Source organism: Calliphora vicina, chromosome 5, assembly GCF_958450345.1.
Source record: "Calliphora vicina chromosome 5, idCalVici1.1, whole genome shotgun sequence".
In the NCBI taxonomy this organism is placed as follows: Eukaryota; Metazoa; Arthropoda; class Insecta; order Diptera; family Calliphoridae; genus Calliphora; species Calliphora vicina.
In genome coordinates, this window is record NC_088784.1 from 90,867,221 (window position 1) to 90,886,051 (window position 18,831).

General features: G+C 27.1%; 1 protein-coding gene across 6 annotated transcripts in view; it reads left to right on the plus strand.

Moving 5' to 3' along the window:
- ITP (ion transport peptide) overlaps positions 1–16,758 on the plus strand; it is a 101,412-nt gene extending 84,654 nt beyond the window's left edge. For 3 of the 6 annotated variants that reach the window (XM_065513264.1, XM_065513263.1, XM_065513261.1), the window contains exons 2-3: positions 6,718–6,935; positions 11,531–11,886. In XM_065513264.1, the coding sequence (XP_065369336.1) occupies positions 6,718–6,935; positions 11,531–11,678 (366 nt within the window). In that variant the 3' untranslated portion in view covers positions 11,679–11,886. Of the gene's footprint in view, positions 1–6,717; positions 6,936–10,297; positions 10,472–11,530; positions 11,887–12,297; positions 13,055–15,830 lie in introns of those variants that run through there. The other 3 variants (XM_065513262.1, XM_065513265.1, XR_010576613.1) reach the window with 3 other exon arrangements.
- The last annotated feature ends 2,073 nt before the right edge of the window (positions 16,759–18,831 follow it).

The following is an 18,831-nucleotide window of genomic DNA, read 5'->3' on the forward strand; positions in this document are numbered from 1 at the left end:
TTTTCGAAAGAAATTTCTCATTGTATTTTCTTATAAAATGTAAATATATGCAAATGTATTTTATATTTAAATTTCGGTGCAATTGTTCAGCAAAAAAATACATATATAGTTATATACAGTGAGTGACAATAGAAAGGAGAGTTTTTAGAATATTATTCAGGCGTCGATATCCAGCGCCATGTCCAACAGTCTGTTGAAATCAGCTTTCCGAAGTCCCGAAATAACTTTCATACATGATTGATACAGCAATATATCCGCTATAGACCCGACTACATTGCTATTTAAATTCGGGAAAATCGACTCAGAATACCTCGATTTTTACCTATATCCGGTTTATATCTAGATTACTTAGTCATTAACAAATTCCCGGCAATGGAAAAAGTCCGTGAAATTTTCTAAATATTCAAAATATTTCTAACATATCAATGACTTATTACCTCGAATATTCTACCAATAAAACCATACCAAAACGTACCAAAATACCAGTATTTAGTACCAAAAAACAAGTTGTGCAAATTGTTTTTCTCTGTTATAAAACTGCAAAATTATTTTATCTATAAAATGGTATTAAAATCTGCTCAACTATTATTATAGCATTCGATTTTTTTACTACATAGTACATGAATGTATTCTTTTTTTCATGGCAGACATGATGTCGCTATTTAAAATAAAAAAAAAATTCCGATTTCTACTACATACTCAAACAGCTTAATTGTATGTATGAAAGAAACCCATACTAATGTACAATATTCACAGAATTTTGTATATTTTTCCTTTTGTAAATTATCTCGTGACTTTAATAGATTAAAAACAAATGAAAACTGAATAATACTGAAACGTTTATCTATCAAATACTACATGTACATAGTTGCCGACGATGATCACACATTGTGTTGTTTCTATTAAATATTATGCATTGTGTTTTTTTTTTATTTCTTTGCTTTAATTACAACAAAATTGTAACGTTCAATATTGGAATTTCAAATAAGTATCTGATCGTATATCTAGGTATGACTAGTATGACTACATCATTACTTCTTATATAAGATCTAGTATACATATACATTTTACACATATTTTACATATAGAATGGAAACTTTTTTATTTAAAATAAATATTTACTTATGTGTGTGTTATTCATATAAACCACAAACAAAAAAATTGTATTAGAAAATATCTAATAATATTGAAAATTATTTAACCACAGTATAGACGATGTTAAAGTTAATATAAATTCTCATTGCAATATCATTAGTACTTAAATATGTTGCAAAATATAGAATTAAATACATCTTATTTGATATTTATTAAAGAATTAGCAAGTTTTTGAGATGTATGTTAAGCCTGCTTAACATAGAAAGTTTAAATATTGAAATTGGAGTTTACATATTGAATTGTATTCAAACAGTACAAACTTACATGCAGTGTTTGACAATACAATGGAAACGTTTCCAAATGTTCAATACTTATGATATTTTTTTCCCTTCTCCGGAATTCTTCCGGCTCGGTTGCTATTTAAAATCGAGAAAATCGGTCCACAAATGGCTGAGATTTTTTACCTATATCTGGATTACTTATTAATATAGACAATATGGAGGATATCTAATGATAGTTATTTCAAAAACCTTTGCAATGGGTCAAAATCGGAAAAAATATTTTTGAACCCGAATTTTTTTTTTTCACCAAAAGTTTTTTTCGTTAAATATTAATTTTTTTTTTTTAAATTTAAAAAAGTAAAAAAAAAAATAAAAAAAAATCGATTTTTTTTTTTAAAAGAATAAAATAACAATTATGGAAAAAAAATAAATTTTTTTTACCTAAAAATATTTAAAATTTTTATTTTGAAGAATAATTTGGTGAAGGGTAAAAAAAAAGCTTTTAACCCTTTAATGCATATTGTTGCCAATTGTCTACATTCCAGTTCCACTTAATTTTATACGAACATAAGCTTGATACTAATTCACATTCTCCTTCAGCAAAATCAAATGGAGTACGAAAAGTTTCAGCTAAAGAAATTCTAAATCAAACTAAAGCTAAAGGAAATATAATAAATAAAAATCAACTAAATATTTAATACTTTATAGAAAAATGAAAGTAAAAATCATGCATTTAAGGGTTAAAAATATGACAGATATTATCTTTTCTAAATCATTCATTTACAACAGATATTTCGGTCAAAATGGTCACCGAAAAAAAGTATGTACGTGAAAAAATAATTAAAACTTTTCAAAATAATCCAATATGGTTGAAAGTCCATTACATTGTTTCTAAAACAGTATAAGGAAGACTTGAACATTGAAAGAAAACTAGGATTATTGTTAGCTACGGCCTTTTTCAATCTTTCTGGCAACATAAGAACTGGGAGGGTTACTCCCTAATTTGATTCGAAAGGAAATCTTTTCGAACATTTTCATTTTCGGATTGAGTTTTACGCAGTCCAAGAACGAAACAATCCAAAGTGAAGCATATCCTAGAGAGAGCATTCTGCATCAATCAAAACATATAGTAGTCGGAAGTGGCACGGTCTGGACAATAAAGCGGGTGAAGCAAAACATCCCAACCACCTCATTCTTAATACTTTTTAACGGGTATTTCAACATGTGGCCTAACGTTTTCATTATGGAATACTACGGTTTCATGTCTGGCCGCATATTCTTGGCGTTTTTCAGCCAATGCTCGCTTCAAACAAATCATTTGCATTCAGTACAGGTTCCCTGTGATGGTCTGCTGGTGGTACCCTGCTCCCACCAACTATAGAGAATTTCTTTAATGCCAAGGATATTTACATTTGGTGACGATTCGGCTTTTTGGCCGGGCTTCACATACAATATCTTACGCTTCAGGTTATTGTAATTGATCCATTTTTCATCGCATGAAATGAATTTGGTGCAAACATGATTTTCTTTTATAGCGTTGAAGCATCATTTCGGACATGCAATATCGTCTTTGAAGGTCTCTCGGCTTCAATTCGTATGATAACCAATTTCTCAGCTTATTGATGAATCCTGCTGCTCGCAAATGCTTTGAAATTGCTGCTTGAGTAGCTGCCAAAGATTTTGCAAGCTCTTGTTGAGTTTTACAACAATCCTCATGGAGTAATGCATTAAATTCTTGGTCTTTCGTTCTTGGCTGGCCTGAGCGATCTTTGTCTTCCGTCTCAAAATCGGTGTGCTTCAGCCGCACTTTTTTCAAATTAAAGAAGTAAAGCAAAACTTCCCCATACAATTTTCCATAGGTTTTCTATTGAATTGAGATCGGAGATTGGGCAAGTCACTTCAAACACGTAACCTGTTGGACTGTAATTACTGAGTTACAAACCTAGAGGTGTGTCTGGTATCGTTGTCGAGCTGGAATCTCCAAACTAGGGGGAGATACATAACATCGTTTATCAAATCGTTTATTATTTTGGTATAGTTTCGAAAATTTTGACTGTTTTTAAATGATAGGTTTAACCCAGTTTAACCTATCATTGAAAAATGTCGCCTTATTTTAATGCGATTTTTATATATTAGAGGGCGTTTTCTTTGTACATTTTAAAGAGTTTGTCTCATAGTATCATTGATAAAGATTGCCCACCATTATTTCCACACAGATTCATTCATAGTTTTTTTTGTATACAATTTATTCAACAAGAACCTAATATATACATTCATACATATGTATTTATGTATATGTTTTATACCATTGTGGTCTGAATATGTGGTTCCAATATCAATTTTCAATTGAGGCGGCACAAAAACATGAACATTAAATTGTGTTACTAATTGGAATCGAATTGCTAAATTTATTACTTGTTATTTTTTCCCCACTTATTTTTTTTTTTACAAAAATAAAATCTATATTTAATTTATAACCATAATTCTTTTTTTATATTACTTACACAGTATACAGAGAAGTATGAATGAATGAATGATATTTTTAACACGCATATTCCCTGAGTTGAACTATGTATGTAGTTGCCGGCCGGCCGGCTTTGCTATTGAACACAAAAAGGTTTTAAATGATTTATACGCTTAAGTGCCTGTATAAGTTAAGCTTTCAACGTGCCTCAAACAGTATGAAGTTTTCTTATGAAATTTGGGATCAAAAAGATATAAAGATTTTTATATATTTCTTGCTAGATTTAAGAAAAAAATATATTGATTTTACTATAATATACAGTGAGTGTCAATACAATGGAAACTTTTCCATATATTAGTGACTTACGGTTTTATTACTGCTTCACAGGGACGATGCATTGCATTCTTCTTTTCAGTCATTCTCTTTAATATTTTAATTTAGCTATATTAAGAAAGAGAGAGTCAGTTAAGCAAACTCAATAAACTTAACCATTCAGTGTAAATGGTCTTGGGAAATTGCATATTGCAAAATGTCGTAGCTTTTGCAATCCAACAACAAATTACACAGGATTCCAATTGTCACACCATTTCGCCATTGCATCATTAAAAACGGTTGGTTTTGCTCACTCTATCTCTTTCTCTCTCTTTAAATATGGCGAATAGAAATAGTCAACGAGAAGAAGAAAATAAACAAAGGTGCTAAGACGTTGCCATATTTTAGTCGGTTTTCGCTTGGTAAACATTGTTTTAAAGAATACATCATAATTAAATTCTGAAAACAGAAAACAAAATAAAAAGTATTTCTTATTATTGGAAAAAAAAAAATAGACTTAGGTTTAATTTTTACAGTGACTTTTATTTGTGACTCAGGGTTTTATTAAAGACGATGTATTTAAAAAGTTAACAATTCAATCGTCTCCTTTGAAATATTTTACGATTCCCTTATAACCGCATCTGTGAAAGCTTCCGTCCGATCTACAATTCCTCAAAAGTTTTCTATGGCACGTAGCTGATTGGTGGTATGTTTGGGGTCAACGTGGGGCATATTTTCCTCAGCGTATGGATATATTACTTCGTTTAAAATAGATCTATATCCGATTCCAGCCATATTAGACACATACCTTGACCTGAAAAACAGCTCCACATACTATTGACACCGTCAAACTTGTCTGTCTTTTCTGTGTACTTGGTGGTCCAGTGTATTTCCCTTCTATTTTTAGAAGGTAACAAAAGCCCTCTTTTCTGTAAGCCGGTCTTATATTAAGAGTCCTTAAAACTCCCTTTAAATAATCTCTATAACATTAAGTCTTCATATTATTCTTCTTTATGTTTTGTAACATTGTCATTTAATGGACTTTAAATTTAATTCCCATTAAGTGTTGAAAGCACTAATAAAATGTTTTTTTTTTTAAACACATTAAAACCAAAATTTTTTAAACATAAATTTTCTGCTTTTTTTCGCTAAAAATTTAAACATCTGCAATCTATGCACTCGTTCATATGTAGTACAATAATAAAAGACCAGACTAGTTTACAACCAAACAAGTTCATTACGAACAAAAAAAAAATAAAAAAGTAAGGTCTGAACACTCATGCTGTGTCTGTATATATAGACAAAAACTAAAGTATTTATAGAATATAATGTGATGATGTTGATAACATCGTCTGGCGGTTGGATCAATGACAAGGTGTGCAAGCACACGCAAAATTAACTTTGGCGGTCTGTGTTTTCAACGGGCTACAGACAAGATCAACAAAAAAAAAATAAATAAAGATCCCTTTTACATAAAAATAAATTGTCCGCTTGTTGTTACAACAAAATAACAATTGACTATTTTTAGACTATTTAATAATAAAAAAAAACATAGTAATATTTTTAGAACTGCTGTAAAAAAACTACTCACATACAAAAATATGTATTTCAAAATTATAACAGTAAGGATAATAAATATAGCAAATCTTCATTAATAAGAATAAATAAATAAACATAAGAAATAAGGACAATGCCCCGATACAAATGCTATTTTTGGCCATTGATTGTCAACGTACTTTTATTAGTACACTTTGATACAATGAAAAAAAAACAATAAAATATGGCAACATCTTATTGTTTTTCTTCTTTTTCATTCACTCTCTCTAATATTTTAATTATTATTAAGAAAGAGAGAGTGAGTGATGTAAGTTGTCTCCGAAAATTGTATATGAAAAATTCTTAGCTTTTGCAAAACAACAACAAAATATACAGGATTCCAATATCACACCATTCCGCCATTGTATCATAAAAACTGTAGGTTGGCTCACTTTCTTTCTCTCTTTAAAAATGGCGGAATTAAAATAATAGAGATAATCAAGGATAATAAGAAGAAGCAAATAAACAAAGGTGTTCAGACGTTGCCATATTTTAGTCGGTTTTTACTTGGCAAACATTGTTTTAAAGAATACAAAGAAAAGTGCAATGACAAACAATTGCATTTTTAAACTTTTGCAATCTAAAATGAAACGTATGTCGAATATTACTATTGCAAAACATTTCTAATGAGGCAAACGCTTAATGGTGTGAGAATTTGCATAGTATGTATTTTGTTGTTTGATTGCAATGAAATAGCTATAATATTTTTCATTTGCCATTTTGCAAGACCATTTTTACAATACAAATATTTAAAAGATGCTTAGAATATGACATTTTTTCGACTGCTATATTTCTACTCCTTAATGTAGTTACTATACCAAAAATAATATATATAATATATTTTTATAGCTTCTTTCAAAACGGCTAAAAGCATTTTAATTCAATAATTATGTTTATATATATAATCACATTTATCTTTTAGCCGCCTTTATTAATTAACTTTAAAAAATATTATTATTTCCTTTTCAGATGTGTTCCCGCAACATTAAGATCTCGGTAGTGCTGTTTCTTGTTTTGGTTCCACTATTCACAGCTTTGCCCCACAATCATAATTTATCCAAAAGAAGTAATTTCTTCGATTTAGAGTGCAAGGGTATCTTCAACAAAACCATGTTCTTCCGCCTGGATCGTATATGTGAAGACTGTTATCAACTATTCCGTGAAACAAGTATACATCGGTTATGCAAGTAAGTTTTATTATCTTAAATTTATCCTCACAAAACGCACATTTCTTATGTCTTTCAAATATCTTACGATACAACTAACACTTTTAGTAGGTCAGTGACCTAGTAAAACTCACGTTTTGCAATTAAAAAATTAATTAATCATACAATATAAATAAATAAATACTCGTACATTTGTTTTCCATTATTTAGCACTATTTGTATTATTCGTATTTGTGTTTGTGTATTTTAGGGAAATTAAATAGTGTGTATTTTCAGTGTTAAGTTTAAGTATTTTTATTTTTCTTTAAAAATATATACATATGTACACGGTATGGCTTGTAAATTCGGGTACTTTCACATTAGTGATTCGCTACTTATTTTATTTTAATAAATTTAATAATGCAGCAAGTTATTACCCCCTGTCTATACTTGACAAATATTTATCATAACAATTAATGATGTTTGTTGCCAAACTAACAAACAATTTTGTCCTAACGGTACAACAACACAACAAAAATGGAGATGTTTTCTGTTGACAACCATTTTGACGTTTATCATAACAAGAATTTATCAGGTATAGACATTGGGTTACGTATACTACGTGAAATATTTAGTTTTGTTAACATTAATGAATTACTTATTGATCAAGCCTCGTATTTATTTAGGAAAAAAAATGGCACATCTTTCCGGCTGCAAATGTTATTTAGGTTTATTTTTAAAATAATTTTCTTTTTTGTTTGATACCTAATACATATTTTTTTTTAAACCAAACACAAAAACTAAATATAATACTGTAGTTCAAGGTATTAATTATATTGTATGTATATTATTGAATATTTATTTGTGCGATAATTATAGAAAATTATTAGAATTATTTCTTTTATAACCGTGACACACAAAATGTGTGCGCAAAAACAGAAAAGTTTTTATAATATCCATACAAAACTATTAAAACAATTTCTCCGACCTGAACAATAATTTAAGAAAACTAATTTATATTTGTAATGTTTTAAAATATTATTATATTTTCCGAGAGAATCTCAAAAAACAAACACATTCCATTATTTAGCAAAATTTTTTTATTTTGTTAATTTGTTTTCTAATTTTCAAAACACGCGCCAATTTTAAATCAAATTTCTCAAAATTTCAAATAAATTTTTTTGTTTATAAATAATTCATTCCAATTAAACTACAATTAACAGAGATTTTAAACGATGCTAAGTATTTTAAATGTTAGTTTTTTTTTAATTTTTGTTTGTTTTTTAATGTTTATTAAATAATAATTTGAGCACATGTAGATATTATTTAGAGCAGGAATTTTAATTATTTTATTATTGAAAAAAATTGTAAACAATTAAATTATGCTATTTCGTGATGAATTATACTTTTTAATAGAAAAAATATATAATCTGTAGCTATTTTGAAAATAATATTTTTTTTCAAATTTCTCTTTAAAAATACCTGTTCTTCATTAAATTTAACTTGAAGAAATATCTCCTTTTTAAGGATTGGCATTCCACTCTCACAAAAGTTTAGATTTGAAACTTCATACATCCGAAAATAAACGTAATGGTTGGCACTGCCAACCATTTGCATAAACAAAGTTTGACATTAAGGGTGCTTTCAGACAATAAGACTTTACGTATGACTTTAAGAACAGAAAATAAAATGAAAATTCATTCGTATGACATAATGAAAGTCCTGCTGTCGAACAACAGATTATTTTAGTTGTTTAAATTTTTGAGCTGTCAAATTTACTAGCGTTTGTTGCGGCGACTTCAACGAACGTAAAAGAAACAAAAACAACAGGCATACTGTGACACCACTTTATAATAAATTCGCCTTCATCTTCTTACTGTCACTTTTCCCTCCCCCTTGGGAATTTTTGGACATCTTGGTGAAGTTCCACACCTTGATGTTATGCTTCAAGGAAAAATATGGGGCGAAACCTGGGTCCCTGAGTTCCACGGACCTCATTCCTGGTAAGAATTCAATTGTTTTTGAATTCGTAGCTGACTAGAGTTCTTTATTAGCTGTGGTTTAAAACCCAAAGCTGGTAGAAAATCGTTGGTTTAAGGACTGATATTTGTGCCAGTGGCAATTTCGGTCTAGGTGCTGTTGCCAAAGTAACAGATGGTAAGCACGCACGCACGATAATCTAAGACACTTTTTCTGTCATTTTCCCACATTTTTATTGTGGTCTTTACTAAAGTATTTTGTGTAAATTCGAACTAAAAAAATTAAGAGTCATACGACTGTCAAACTTTCATCCGTATTTTCTCTCTATGTCAAATGATTTCATTACAAATTACGTTTAGACGATGGCATTCGTGCTCTTCTACACAAAAATTTGACAGATTATATTACTTGTGGGCAAGGTTGCCAATTTAGCCATTTTCCGGCTAGATCTAGCGATTTTATTTTCATTTAGCCATAAAAAATGGCTAGATTTAATCTAGCCGGAAGATCTAGCCATTTTATTTTGTCCTAGCCTTTTTTATTTTATACTTTTCTTGAACATTTTTGTAATTTTTTAAAAATAAAAAAGTATTTTTTATCAAATGACAAATAAAATGTCTTTTTAAACAAATTCGTCTGTTGATGATTTGATGAGAATATTATTGGTTTTATGAAAATAGTTTCAAAAAGGACAATTTATCTTTAAGTCTGCTAAACCCCATTAACACGAAGTCGGTAAATTTTTTTTTTGAAAACTGTCAGTATAACTATAGTTAACACATAATCAGACTTCGTGGTGATGGCGGGCAATAAATGTAATATTTTTGAATTTGTATTCAGTTATTTTTGGGTTTTAGCCATTTCTAGCCATTTTTAATTCAAAATATAGCCATTTTCTGAGCTGAAGAGTTGGCAACCTTGATTGTGGGACTATGTAAACGGGGCTTAAGCAGTGATGTCAAATATGATTTTATTCAACCGTAAACTTTGCTACAATGATGTAATATTACCGCATTTAGAAATTCACAATGTAACACTTCACAGATTCACAGAAAATTTAAATATTTAATTTAAAAAAATATGTATTTGTATATAATTATGTATCTGTAATGAAATCTATTCATTAATTTTAAACTTTAAACTTGTACACTTTACATTAAACTGTATTAATATTAAATATTATATAGGAAGTAAGTTTTGTACTAAAAACATTTATTACATTTATAATGAATCCATTAAAATCACACATTAATCACTTCATTAGCTACTTAAACAGCAAAATCAAATAAATATGAAAATATCTCATTTAAGTAATACATACATATGTGTATAATTTCAGCATCTGTTTAATTTTTTAAAATAACTTTATTTAAACATTTCTTTTTCCATCAAACTAAACACAAAAAAATTTAAAATTTAAACAGGCAAAAATGTTTTACACATGAAACCTTTGGAAGTTGTCTTAAAGTTTTGTTAATACCCGATGAGGAAGTAACACAACTACAATATTTCCTTAAAGTTATCAACGGATCACCATTATCTTCATTCGATTTTACAGCATTATTTTAATTTATAATAGTAGAAATAAAATATTAGAACTATATTATATTTAAATTATAATCGTTTAGTGTTAATTGATAGTTATATAAAAAAAGGCTTGTTAGTTAATTATTACACATTATTTTATATTAGTAACGTTTGTTTCTTATAATTTTTTGTAATTTTCGATTTATTTTCTTTTTTCTTGTAAAAGGTTGTTAAAAATCATTGTTGGCACATATTTTAATTCATTTTTGATTTATTCAACTTTTCAGTTTTTAATTTATTAATAAATATTAGGGGAAAACACTCTTCGTTGCAAACTACCCTTGCAAACCATGCAAATCTAGCATAAGTGCTGTATTTTGCTGTAATACAACAACAAAATATGCAAGGTTTGCAGGGGTAGTTTACAACGTAAGCGTAGTTCACAGTTTGGTGCAAATTGTCTTGCAAATGTAAAATGTCTTAGCTTTTTTTGCAATCCAACAACAACCTACACAGGATTGCAATTTTCACATCTTTTTGTTTGCATCACTATCTCTCTTTTTCAAAATGGCGAAATTAAAAACAATTATTAGAAAAGGAAAACTACGTTTACAATTAATAGCGTAGTTCAGTACATATTTAGAAAAAATGCAAAATATTGTAGCTTTTTTTGCAATCCAACAACAACAAAATTGTGAAACCATTGAGCTATTGCATTATTAAATATGATTTAGCATTTGTTGCAATATGTATTGCACTCTCTCTCTCTCTTTCAATATGGCGAAATTAAAATAATAGAGAAAGTGAAGAAGAATAAACAAATATGGCGAAACTAAATTAATAGAGATAGATAGAGAAAAAGAAGAAGAAAATAAACAAACGTGTTAAGTCGCTGCCATATTTTAGTCGGTTTTTTGCTTGGCAATCCTTTTTTGCCATCTAAAACGCATTTTATGTTTAATACCACTATTGAAATATGCATAATTGCACTGAAATGATTAACAATTTTATTTTTAATTTAATTCTTAAAATTTTATTTGTATTTTTAAATATTTCTTTAAGTTTTACCTTTTTTTGTTTTATATTTTTTTAATTTTTTTATTTATTTTTTTTATATATTTTTTTTATAGGAAAAACTGTTTTGATTCAAAGTGGTTTGGTGAATGTTTGAAAGTTTTATTAATTCCCCCAGAAGAAGTTTCAAAATTGCAACATTTTATTAAAGTTATAAATGGTTCACCCGTCCCCTCATTCAATATGACGCCGGTTACAACATAATAAATATTTTAAGTTTTATTTTTAAATTTTTTTTATATAAAATTTTAACACACACACACATTGTCTTAAATTGAGCTTAAGTTTTTTTTGTTTCTGTTTTAATCAAACGAAAGAAAAAAGTTTATTTTGTACTTATTTATTTTATTTTTATATATTTGTATTAATTTTTTTAATTATTAATTTTTATTATTTATTAAAAAAAAAGAAACAACCAACAAAACCAACCTAATTAAAAAAAGAAAAACAAAATATATTTTATTTATTTTTAAGTTTAATTTAAAAGAAAAAGAAAAAAATAATATTGTTATATTTTATAATTATTTTTTTTAAAATAATTTGCACAGCAATTTTTTAAAAAAATATATATACTATACTATGGTTTAGTTTGCCTTAAAATTCTCCAATTTTGTTTTAGTTTAATAATACAGTATTTTTTACTGTTATTAGAGATATGCTAAAGTTTTCAACAACATACATTTTTGTTAGTATTTGAAAATTATAATTTATGCTGCAAATGGTAAAAATTATTTTGTCTTTCACTTAAAATTTCTTAAATTATTTGTTTAATTTTTTTTTGTATTAAATTATTAAAAAGTCTAAACATTTAAAATGTTTTTTTTTTTGTATTTTAAAACAAACGAAACTGTTATCCAATTGTAAATTATTAATTTATATACATATTTAAAAAACAAACAAACAAAATAAATTATAAATAATTATTAATCAAATGAAATTACTATATTTTAAACTATTACTACTACTACTACAACTAATATTTAAAAATTTGCTGGCAAATATATTAATGTATTAATTTACAACAAACAAAAATATATTTAAAACAAAATACTACTACACAACAAAAAAAATGAAAACTAATGAAAAATATTGTGATAGAACACGTTAAAAACACTCCTTTATTTACTATTACTACAAACAAAATATTATATATGTATGTATATATCTATATCTTTATATATATATAGCAAATATATATATTTAAAAAACAATTATACACATACATATGTGGAAAAATAAAAGAAAAGCCTAAAAAAATAGAAAAAACACAATCATTGTAAAATCGTATTATGTATTTATATTCATTATTATATTATATATTCTATAAACTCTGTGAAAGAGCAAAAAGAATTATAATATCAACGGCAGCTATAACTATATATTTTGTTTTTGTTGATTTAAAAACAAAAACTGATGCTATAAAGTCAACAGACTGTGGAAACTTCTTTTTTTTAAAACTAAATATATGTGCAATGTTGCTTGTTCATCATCATCGTCGCCATCAACTACAACTTCTACAGAATATAAAGAGGGACTTTATGATGAAACTCATTTAAAAATAATTTGTTTTGTTTTATTCGGTACGTTTTTATTTTAGTTTTATTTTTTTAAATTATTCATTCATATATTTTTTTAAAACTATCCCAAAATTTTTGATGGGATTTCTGATATTTTTTGAAATTGAATTTTCAATTTATTTGTACATACTTTTTTATATATCATAATTTTGGTATATATTTTTTATGTTAAAAAACATTTTAATTAAATATTCGATTTTTTTTGCACATTCTACTATTAGAAAGTACATGTAGATATAATTTTTGGTAACTGTTTTCAATATTTTTTGATGAAAACGTTATTATTTAGATGGACTGTTGGAATGATTGATTTTTATCCTAACTTTTTTTTTATTTTAGTTTTGTTACAGGTTTAAATCCTACATCAGGGGTTCTCACAAGTTTTTGCTTCGCGGCCCCTAATCCATTTCTATAAAAACATGACCCACATTTTTTCACACAAAAAACTACAATTTAAAAAATTAAATTTTTGGCTACACCATTTCAAGTTGAAATTGAGAAAATACACATTTAAATCAAGAAATTCAAATTAATATTGAGAAATAACAAATTAAAAATTTGTGTGTTATTTTTATACCCTTCATCTTCGTGAGAAGGGTATATATAAGCTTGTCATTCCGTTTGTAATTTCCACAATATAATTTTCCGACCCTATAAAGTATATTTATTCTGGATCCTTATAGATAGTGGAGTCGAATAAGCCATGTCCGTCTGTCTGGTTGTCTGTCTGTTGAAATTAATTTTCTGAAGACCCCAGATATCTTCGTGATCCAAATCTTCAATAATTTTGTCAGACAAACCAGGACAACCTCGATTTTTGACCTATATCGGGAGATAGGTTCTCGCATTTCTGGCGATTATTCTCCTTAAGGGCAATAAACATATGGGTGATTCAAACGGTCTGCTATTATGTCGTATTTTCATAATATCCTAAAATATTATTTTAATTTAAACAAATGTTTGTTGTGTTTCAAATAAAAAAGTTTTAAACTAATAACCCCCATTAACACAAAGTCTGGTTATGCCTTAACTAATAGTTATACAGTCGGTTAAAACTATTTTTGTATGAAAACTGTCAGTATAACTATTAGTTAAAACATAACCAGACTTCGTGTTACTGGGGGTAAGACTCATTGAGTAATGTTTATTGTATTGTCATAAAAATAACACTTTTTTTATTTGATTAAATTGATTAAACTTAAATAATATTTTACGACATTATGACAATACGACCTAATAGCAGACCGTTTGAATCCCCCAATAGTTCAAATAGTCTTATTAGTTTCGAACTTTTTTGTTTGAAAAATTGTCTTTCAAGGTCTCTCGGCTTCAATTCAAATGGTACCCTATTTCCCTGCTCTTGGATGAAATTTCTGCTTGAATAACTCCCAATGATTTTTCAAGCTCTTGTTGTAAATATATCCCTAAATGGGAACAATATATGTTCTGAATTAAATAAATAGTTTGACATTTTCCCAACATCGAACAATTACTTGCTTGTTCAAAAGAAACAGCGGTTATTTTTAAACAATCAAAGGATTCTTCTCAATTTCACTAATTGCAACTTAAAGGGCTTCGGCACTCAAATTTGTCAATCAGAAAACATTTAGAAAATTGTAATTTTTATGGTTTTTAATACATTAAAGGAAGCCATATTTTTATATTCAACACCATGTATCTAAATATAATTTGTTTTAGGACACCATTTACCAAAATGTGTGCTGAAACTTTGAAAGATTTTTATATGGATAATAGTCCAGAAAATCATCACGTTAAGAGGAATATATTTTGTTACAGCATAATTGTTTTATATTTTACTTCAAAATGCATTTTATCCCAAAAAAAATAATATTTTTTATGTCGTCAGTGGCCAATATATAGTCTCGACAACAAGTTTGTGCAAAATTTTATCAGGATTACAGACATATTCATGACTGCTAAAACAATATTCCGGGGGGACATTTGTATGGGGGCTAGGTGATATCATGGATCGATATTGCTCATTTTCAATACCAAACAAATCAAGCAATCTAGCTCCTTTAGTTTGGGCACTAACGTATTTTCAAAATACAGAGAGACGGACGGTCACAGCTAGATAGATCGTCTTAAAATCTTATGAGGACCCAGAATATGTACATATGTATATTATAATGTGGGTCTGCGACAAATATTTTGATGTATTACAAACGGAATGACATAATCAATATGCCCCCAATATTTTTTGATGGTGGGTATAGAAACGAAAATGACTGATATAACAAATAAAGGTTATATTTTTCCACTAAAATATATTATTTTGTTACTATCCACCCTTATCAAGATGTCTGGTTATATGCTAACTTAAAGTTATACTGTCTGTTAAATTAATTTTTGTATGAAAACTACCAGTATAACTTTAGGTTAAAACATAACTATACATTGTGATAAAGGGGGTAAAATTATTAAACCAAATTTTTTTTTATTATTTATTTAAACACGATTTTGAAAAAATTAAGATTTTTTTATAAAAATATTTGTATATAATTCAAAGAATTTGAAATTTTTCCAATACAATTTTTTGATAGGAATAAATTTTATACTGATATGAATGAATTTTTTTTGAACTATTTCGAAATTCCATAAATTTTGAATTTTGAACTTTTTTTTAAGCAAAAAACAAAAATTTTGAATTTTTGCAAAATATCTATTTATTAATATATAAAATATTAAAAGGTTCTTAAAATTATACTCATAATATGTTTCTGTTCTTCTATTTCTTTTAACATGCAAACATTTATAGACAAGATTGCTTTGGCTCACCATTCTTTAATGCCTGCATAGAGGCCTTGCAATTGCATGAGGAGATGGATAAATACAATGAATGGCGTGATACCTTGGGCAAAAAGTAAATGGCCCTTACTATCTATTCCCTGACTCCTCTCTATATCAAACTCTCGCTTACTCCCATTACAAAAAACAAACTCTACAAATATTCCAGAAAAAATATTTTAAAACAAAATGCTATTAAAAAAATTACAAAAAAAAAATAAAAAATAAAGTATTATAAATAAAATCTTTTAATTATGCATTATGTTAAAGAAATAGGTACCCAAAAATGTTTGATTTAGAAAAAAAAATTTTAAAAATTATATAATTGATGTATGTGCAAAGAAAAAATATAAAATTTAATAAATATATTTACATATACACCTAAATAAAACAAAATATTTAATTTTATCTTCTATACATATTTATGTATGTAAGTATAAATCCAAGAATCTTTATAAAAAAAACATATTTTTTTAACAAATATTCTTTGTACAGCTGTAGTTCATTCATTGTTTTTTAATACATAATTATTTTAATATATTTGTATATTTAAAGAAAAGTAATCTTACTCAAACATTCAATCTACTACAAGTATTTCGAAATTTTGTCTGATGTAAATAAGTTTAACATTTATTATATATACAACTATTATTTACTTTTATGTATAAATTATAATTCTATTTAAGTTTATTTTTTTTTATATAATTTGGTAATTATTTTATTATTTTAAATATTTTAAGTTTTACTAATTTTTGGCAAAGATTTGTTTTGTATTAATGCATTGATGAAATGTTTTTTAACATAATGTAATATTTTCTTTTTTTTAAATGTATTGTTTAATTTGAAACTTCTTTGGATCTAGTCGTAAAATAAAGATTGTATATTTCAATGAAAATAAATTGTAGCGTCTTTTATTTCTGAATCATAGGATGCATCTCCTAATAAGTAGAGTTAGTTCTTCTATGGTAATGGTATGTAGTTTTCGATTAATTGATTTTCTTAAAAGTCTCAATTATCCGAGAAATCACTTACCCGCTAATCTCTTAATTGATTCACCGACTCAATTAAAAGACACTTGGGGTCGAATTACCGCATTCGATAGCGAGTAAAATTTTTCGTAATTTTCTTATTTGACATTATAACATTCGATATCGATAAAGAAATTTAGTAAATTTTATTATAATTTCGATATCGTATGCGGAAACCGACACCAGAGCTTCAAACTTATTAATTAAATTTAAGCTTAATTTACTAAAATCATTCAGAATTAAAAATTTTAGCAATTCATTCCATATTCAAGGCAATTCAAAGGCTTTTATTTGAATATAATTTATTAATTGTTGAATAAATTCATAATGGAATTCAATAATCTTTGAATACGAGTAATTAAATTTTTGTTGATTTAAATATAATACAAATTGAATAACAAAATGAATTGAAAATAAATTGACTTAAGCCTATTTGTAATAGATTTGAATTGAAGAATGAAATGTATAGAAAATCATTCAATAAATTAAGTTATAGAAAACTTGAATGAATTGATGGAAATTATAAAATGCAAAAATTTTAAGGATACTTGAAAATTTTACAAAACGTTTAACATTTGTTCCGCCAATGAAAATTTTTTGTCGAACTTTTTTCGAAAAAAGTTTAATAACTTTTGCAAGTATAAATCTATTTTAACAATTAATGTTTCGTTTTCTTTTAATATAAAATTTGAAAAATTTTAAATTTGATATATAGAATTTGAAAAATTACGAAAAAAAAATATGAAAGCCTAATTCTTTGTCACTACATAATTCTTTACAATTTTCAAATCGGTCTAAAAATGTGTGAGTTAGAGGTACTAAAGTACTACGACCTACCCTAAATTTCTTTTCAAAATATTTCAAAATTTTGAGGGTATTTCAAAGTCGTTGTCCTAATCGCTTTTCTAGTTCTGACAACAAGTTTTATTTTGTAGCAGAGTGTTATTTATAAATTTTATGAATTGAAATCAATGTACGAAGCAAGGTACAAAAAGTGATGTTATTGAAACAAGTTTCCACTTACCATATCGTTATCTATGGACGTTGTTCCAATGACGTTACCGTCAGTCTTGGCCAAGAACTTCAATTGGTTAAAGTACCACAATTTAGGTTAATTTTTTAGTTTCTTGCACAAAAAACACTATAGTGTCAGCTTCTAGTTGGAAAATTATTGTTTTGTTTTAGTTAAATCGTACATACTCATTTAATAACTAAAAGGTGTATCAGTTACCATTTTCCGCTTTTCTTACTATAGCTGGATTCTTGACAATTCCAATATTATTTTCATCGGCTTTTGAAGAAGCCGCTAAATTAGTGGTCCCGGTGGCTTGCAGAATACCATCTCTTTCCTTTTTCACGATAACAGCGTATTACGTTTGCTTTTCACGACCTTGATATCATCCCAGGCATCAGCCATATTTCAAAGGATTCTTTATTAAAAAATCCTTTAATGTTTTTCACAAAATTATAAAAATAAACTCATAAAAACTACCTTTTGCCGCATTTTTTTTGTTGATTCAAAATAATAACGTCAAAGTCGTGTCAAGAAAATAATAAAACAGAAAATTGTTGAATATTTTAATCAATCTGGCAACTTTATACTCCTGCTCCGGCTCACGCGGCTGACATCATCAGCTTACATGCTCACGCCTGTGCGTGAAAATTGAAAATCTAAATCCAAGGCGAATTTATACAAGGTGGAGTCAGTCAAACAGCTGATAATTTTTTTTTTTCGCTTTTTGGTTTTAACAGTTGTCAAAGCTTGTTTTTATATTTAAATATCTACATATTCTAATCGTATTAACAAAATATTTATTTTTTACATAAATAAGTAAAGCCCTCACTATACAATTATCTACACTACATTAAGTTTTAATACATATTTGTTTATTTTTTCATTTTTGTTTTTTGACATTTGTTAAGACCAATTGTTGTATTTGTAGA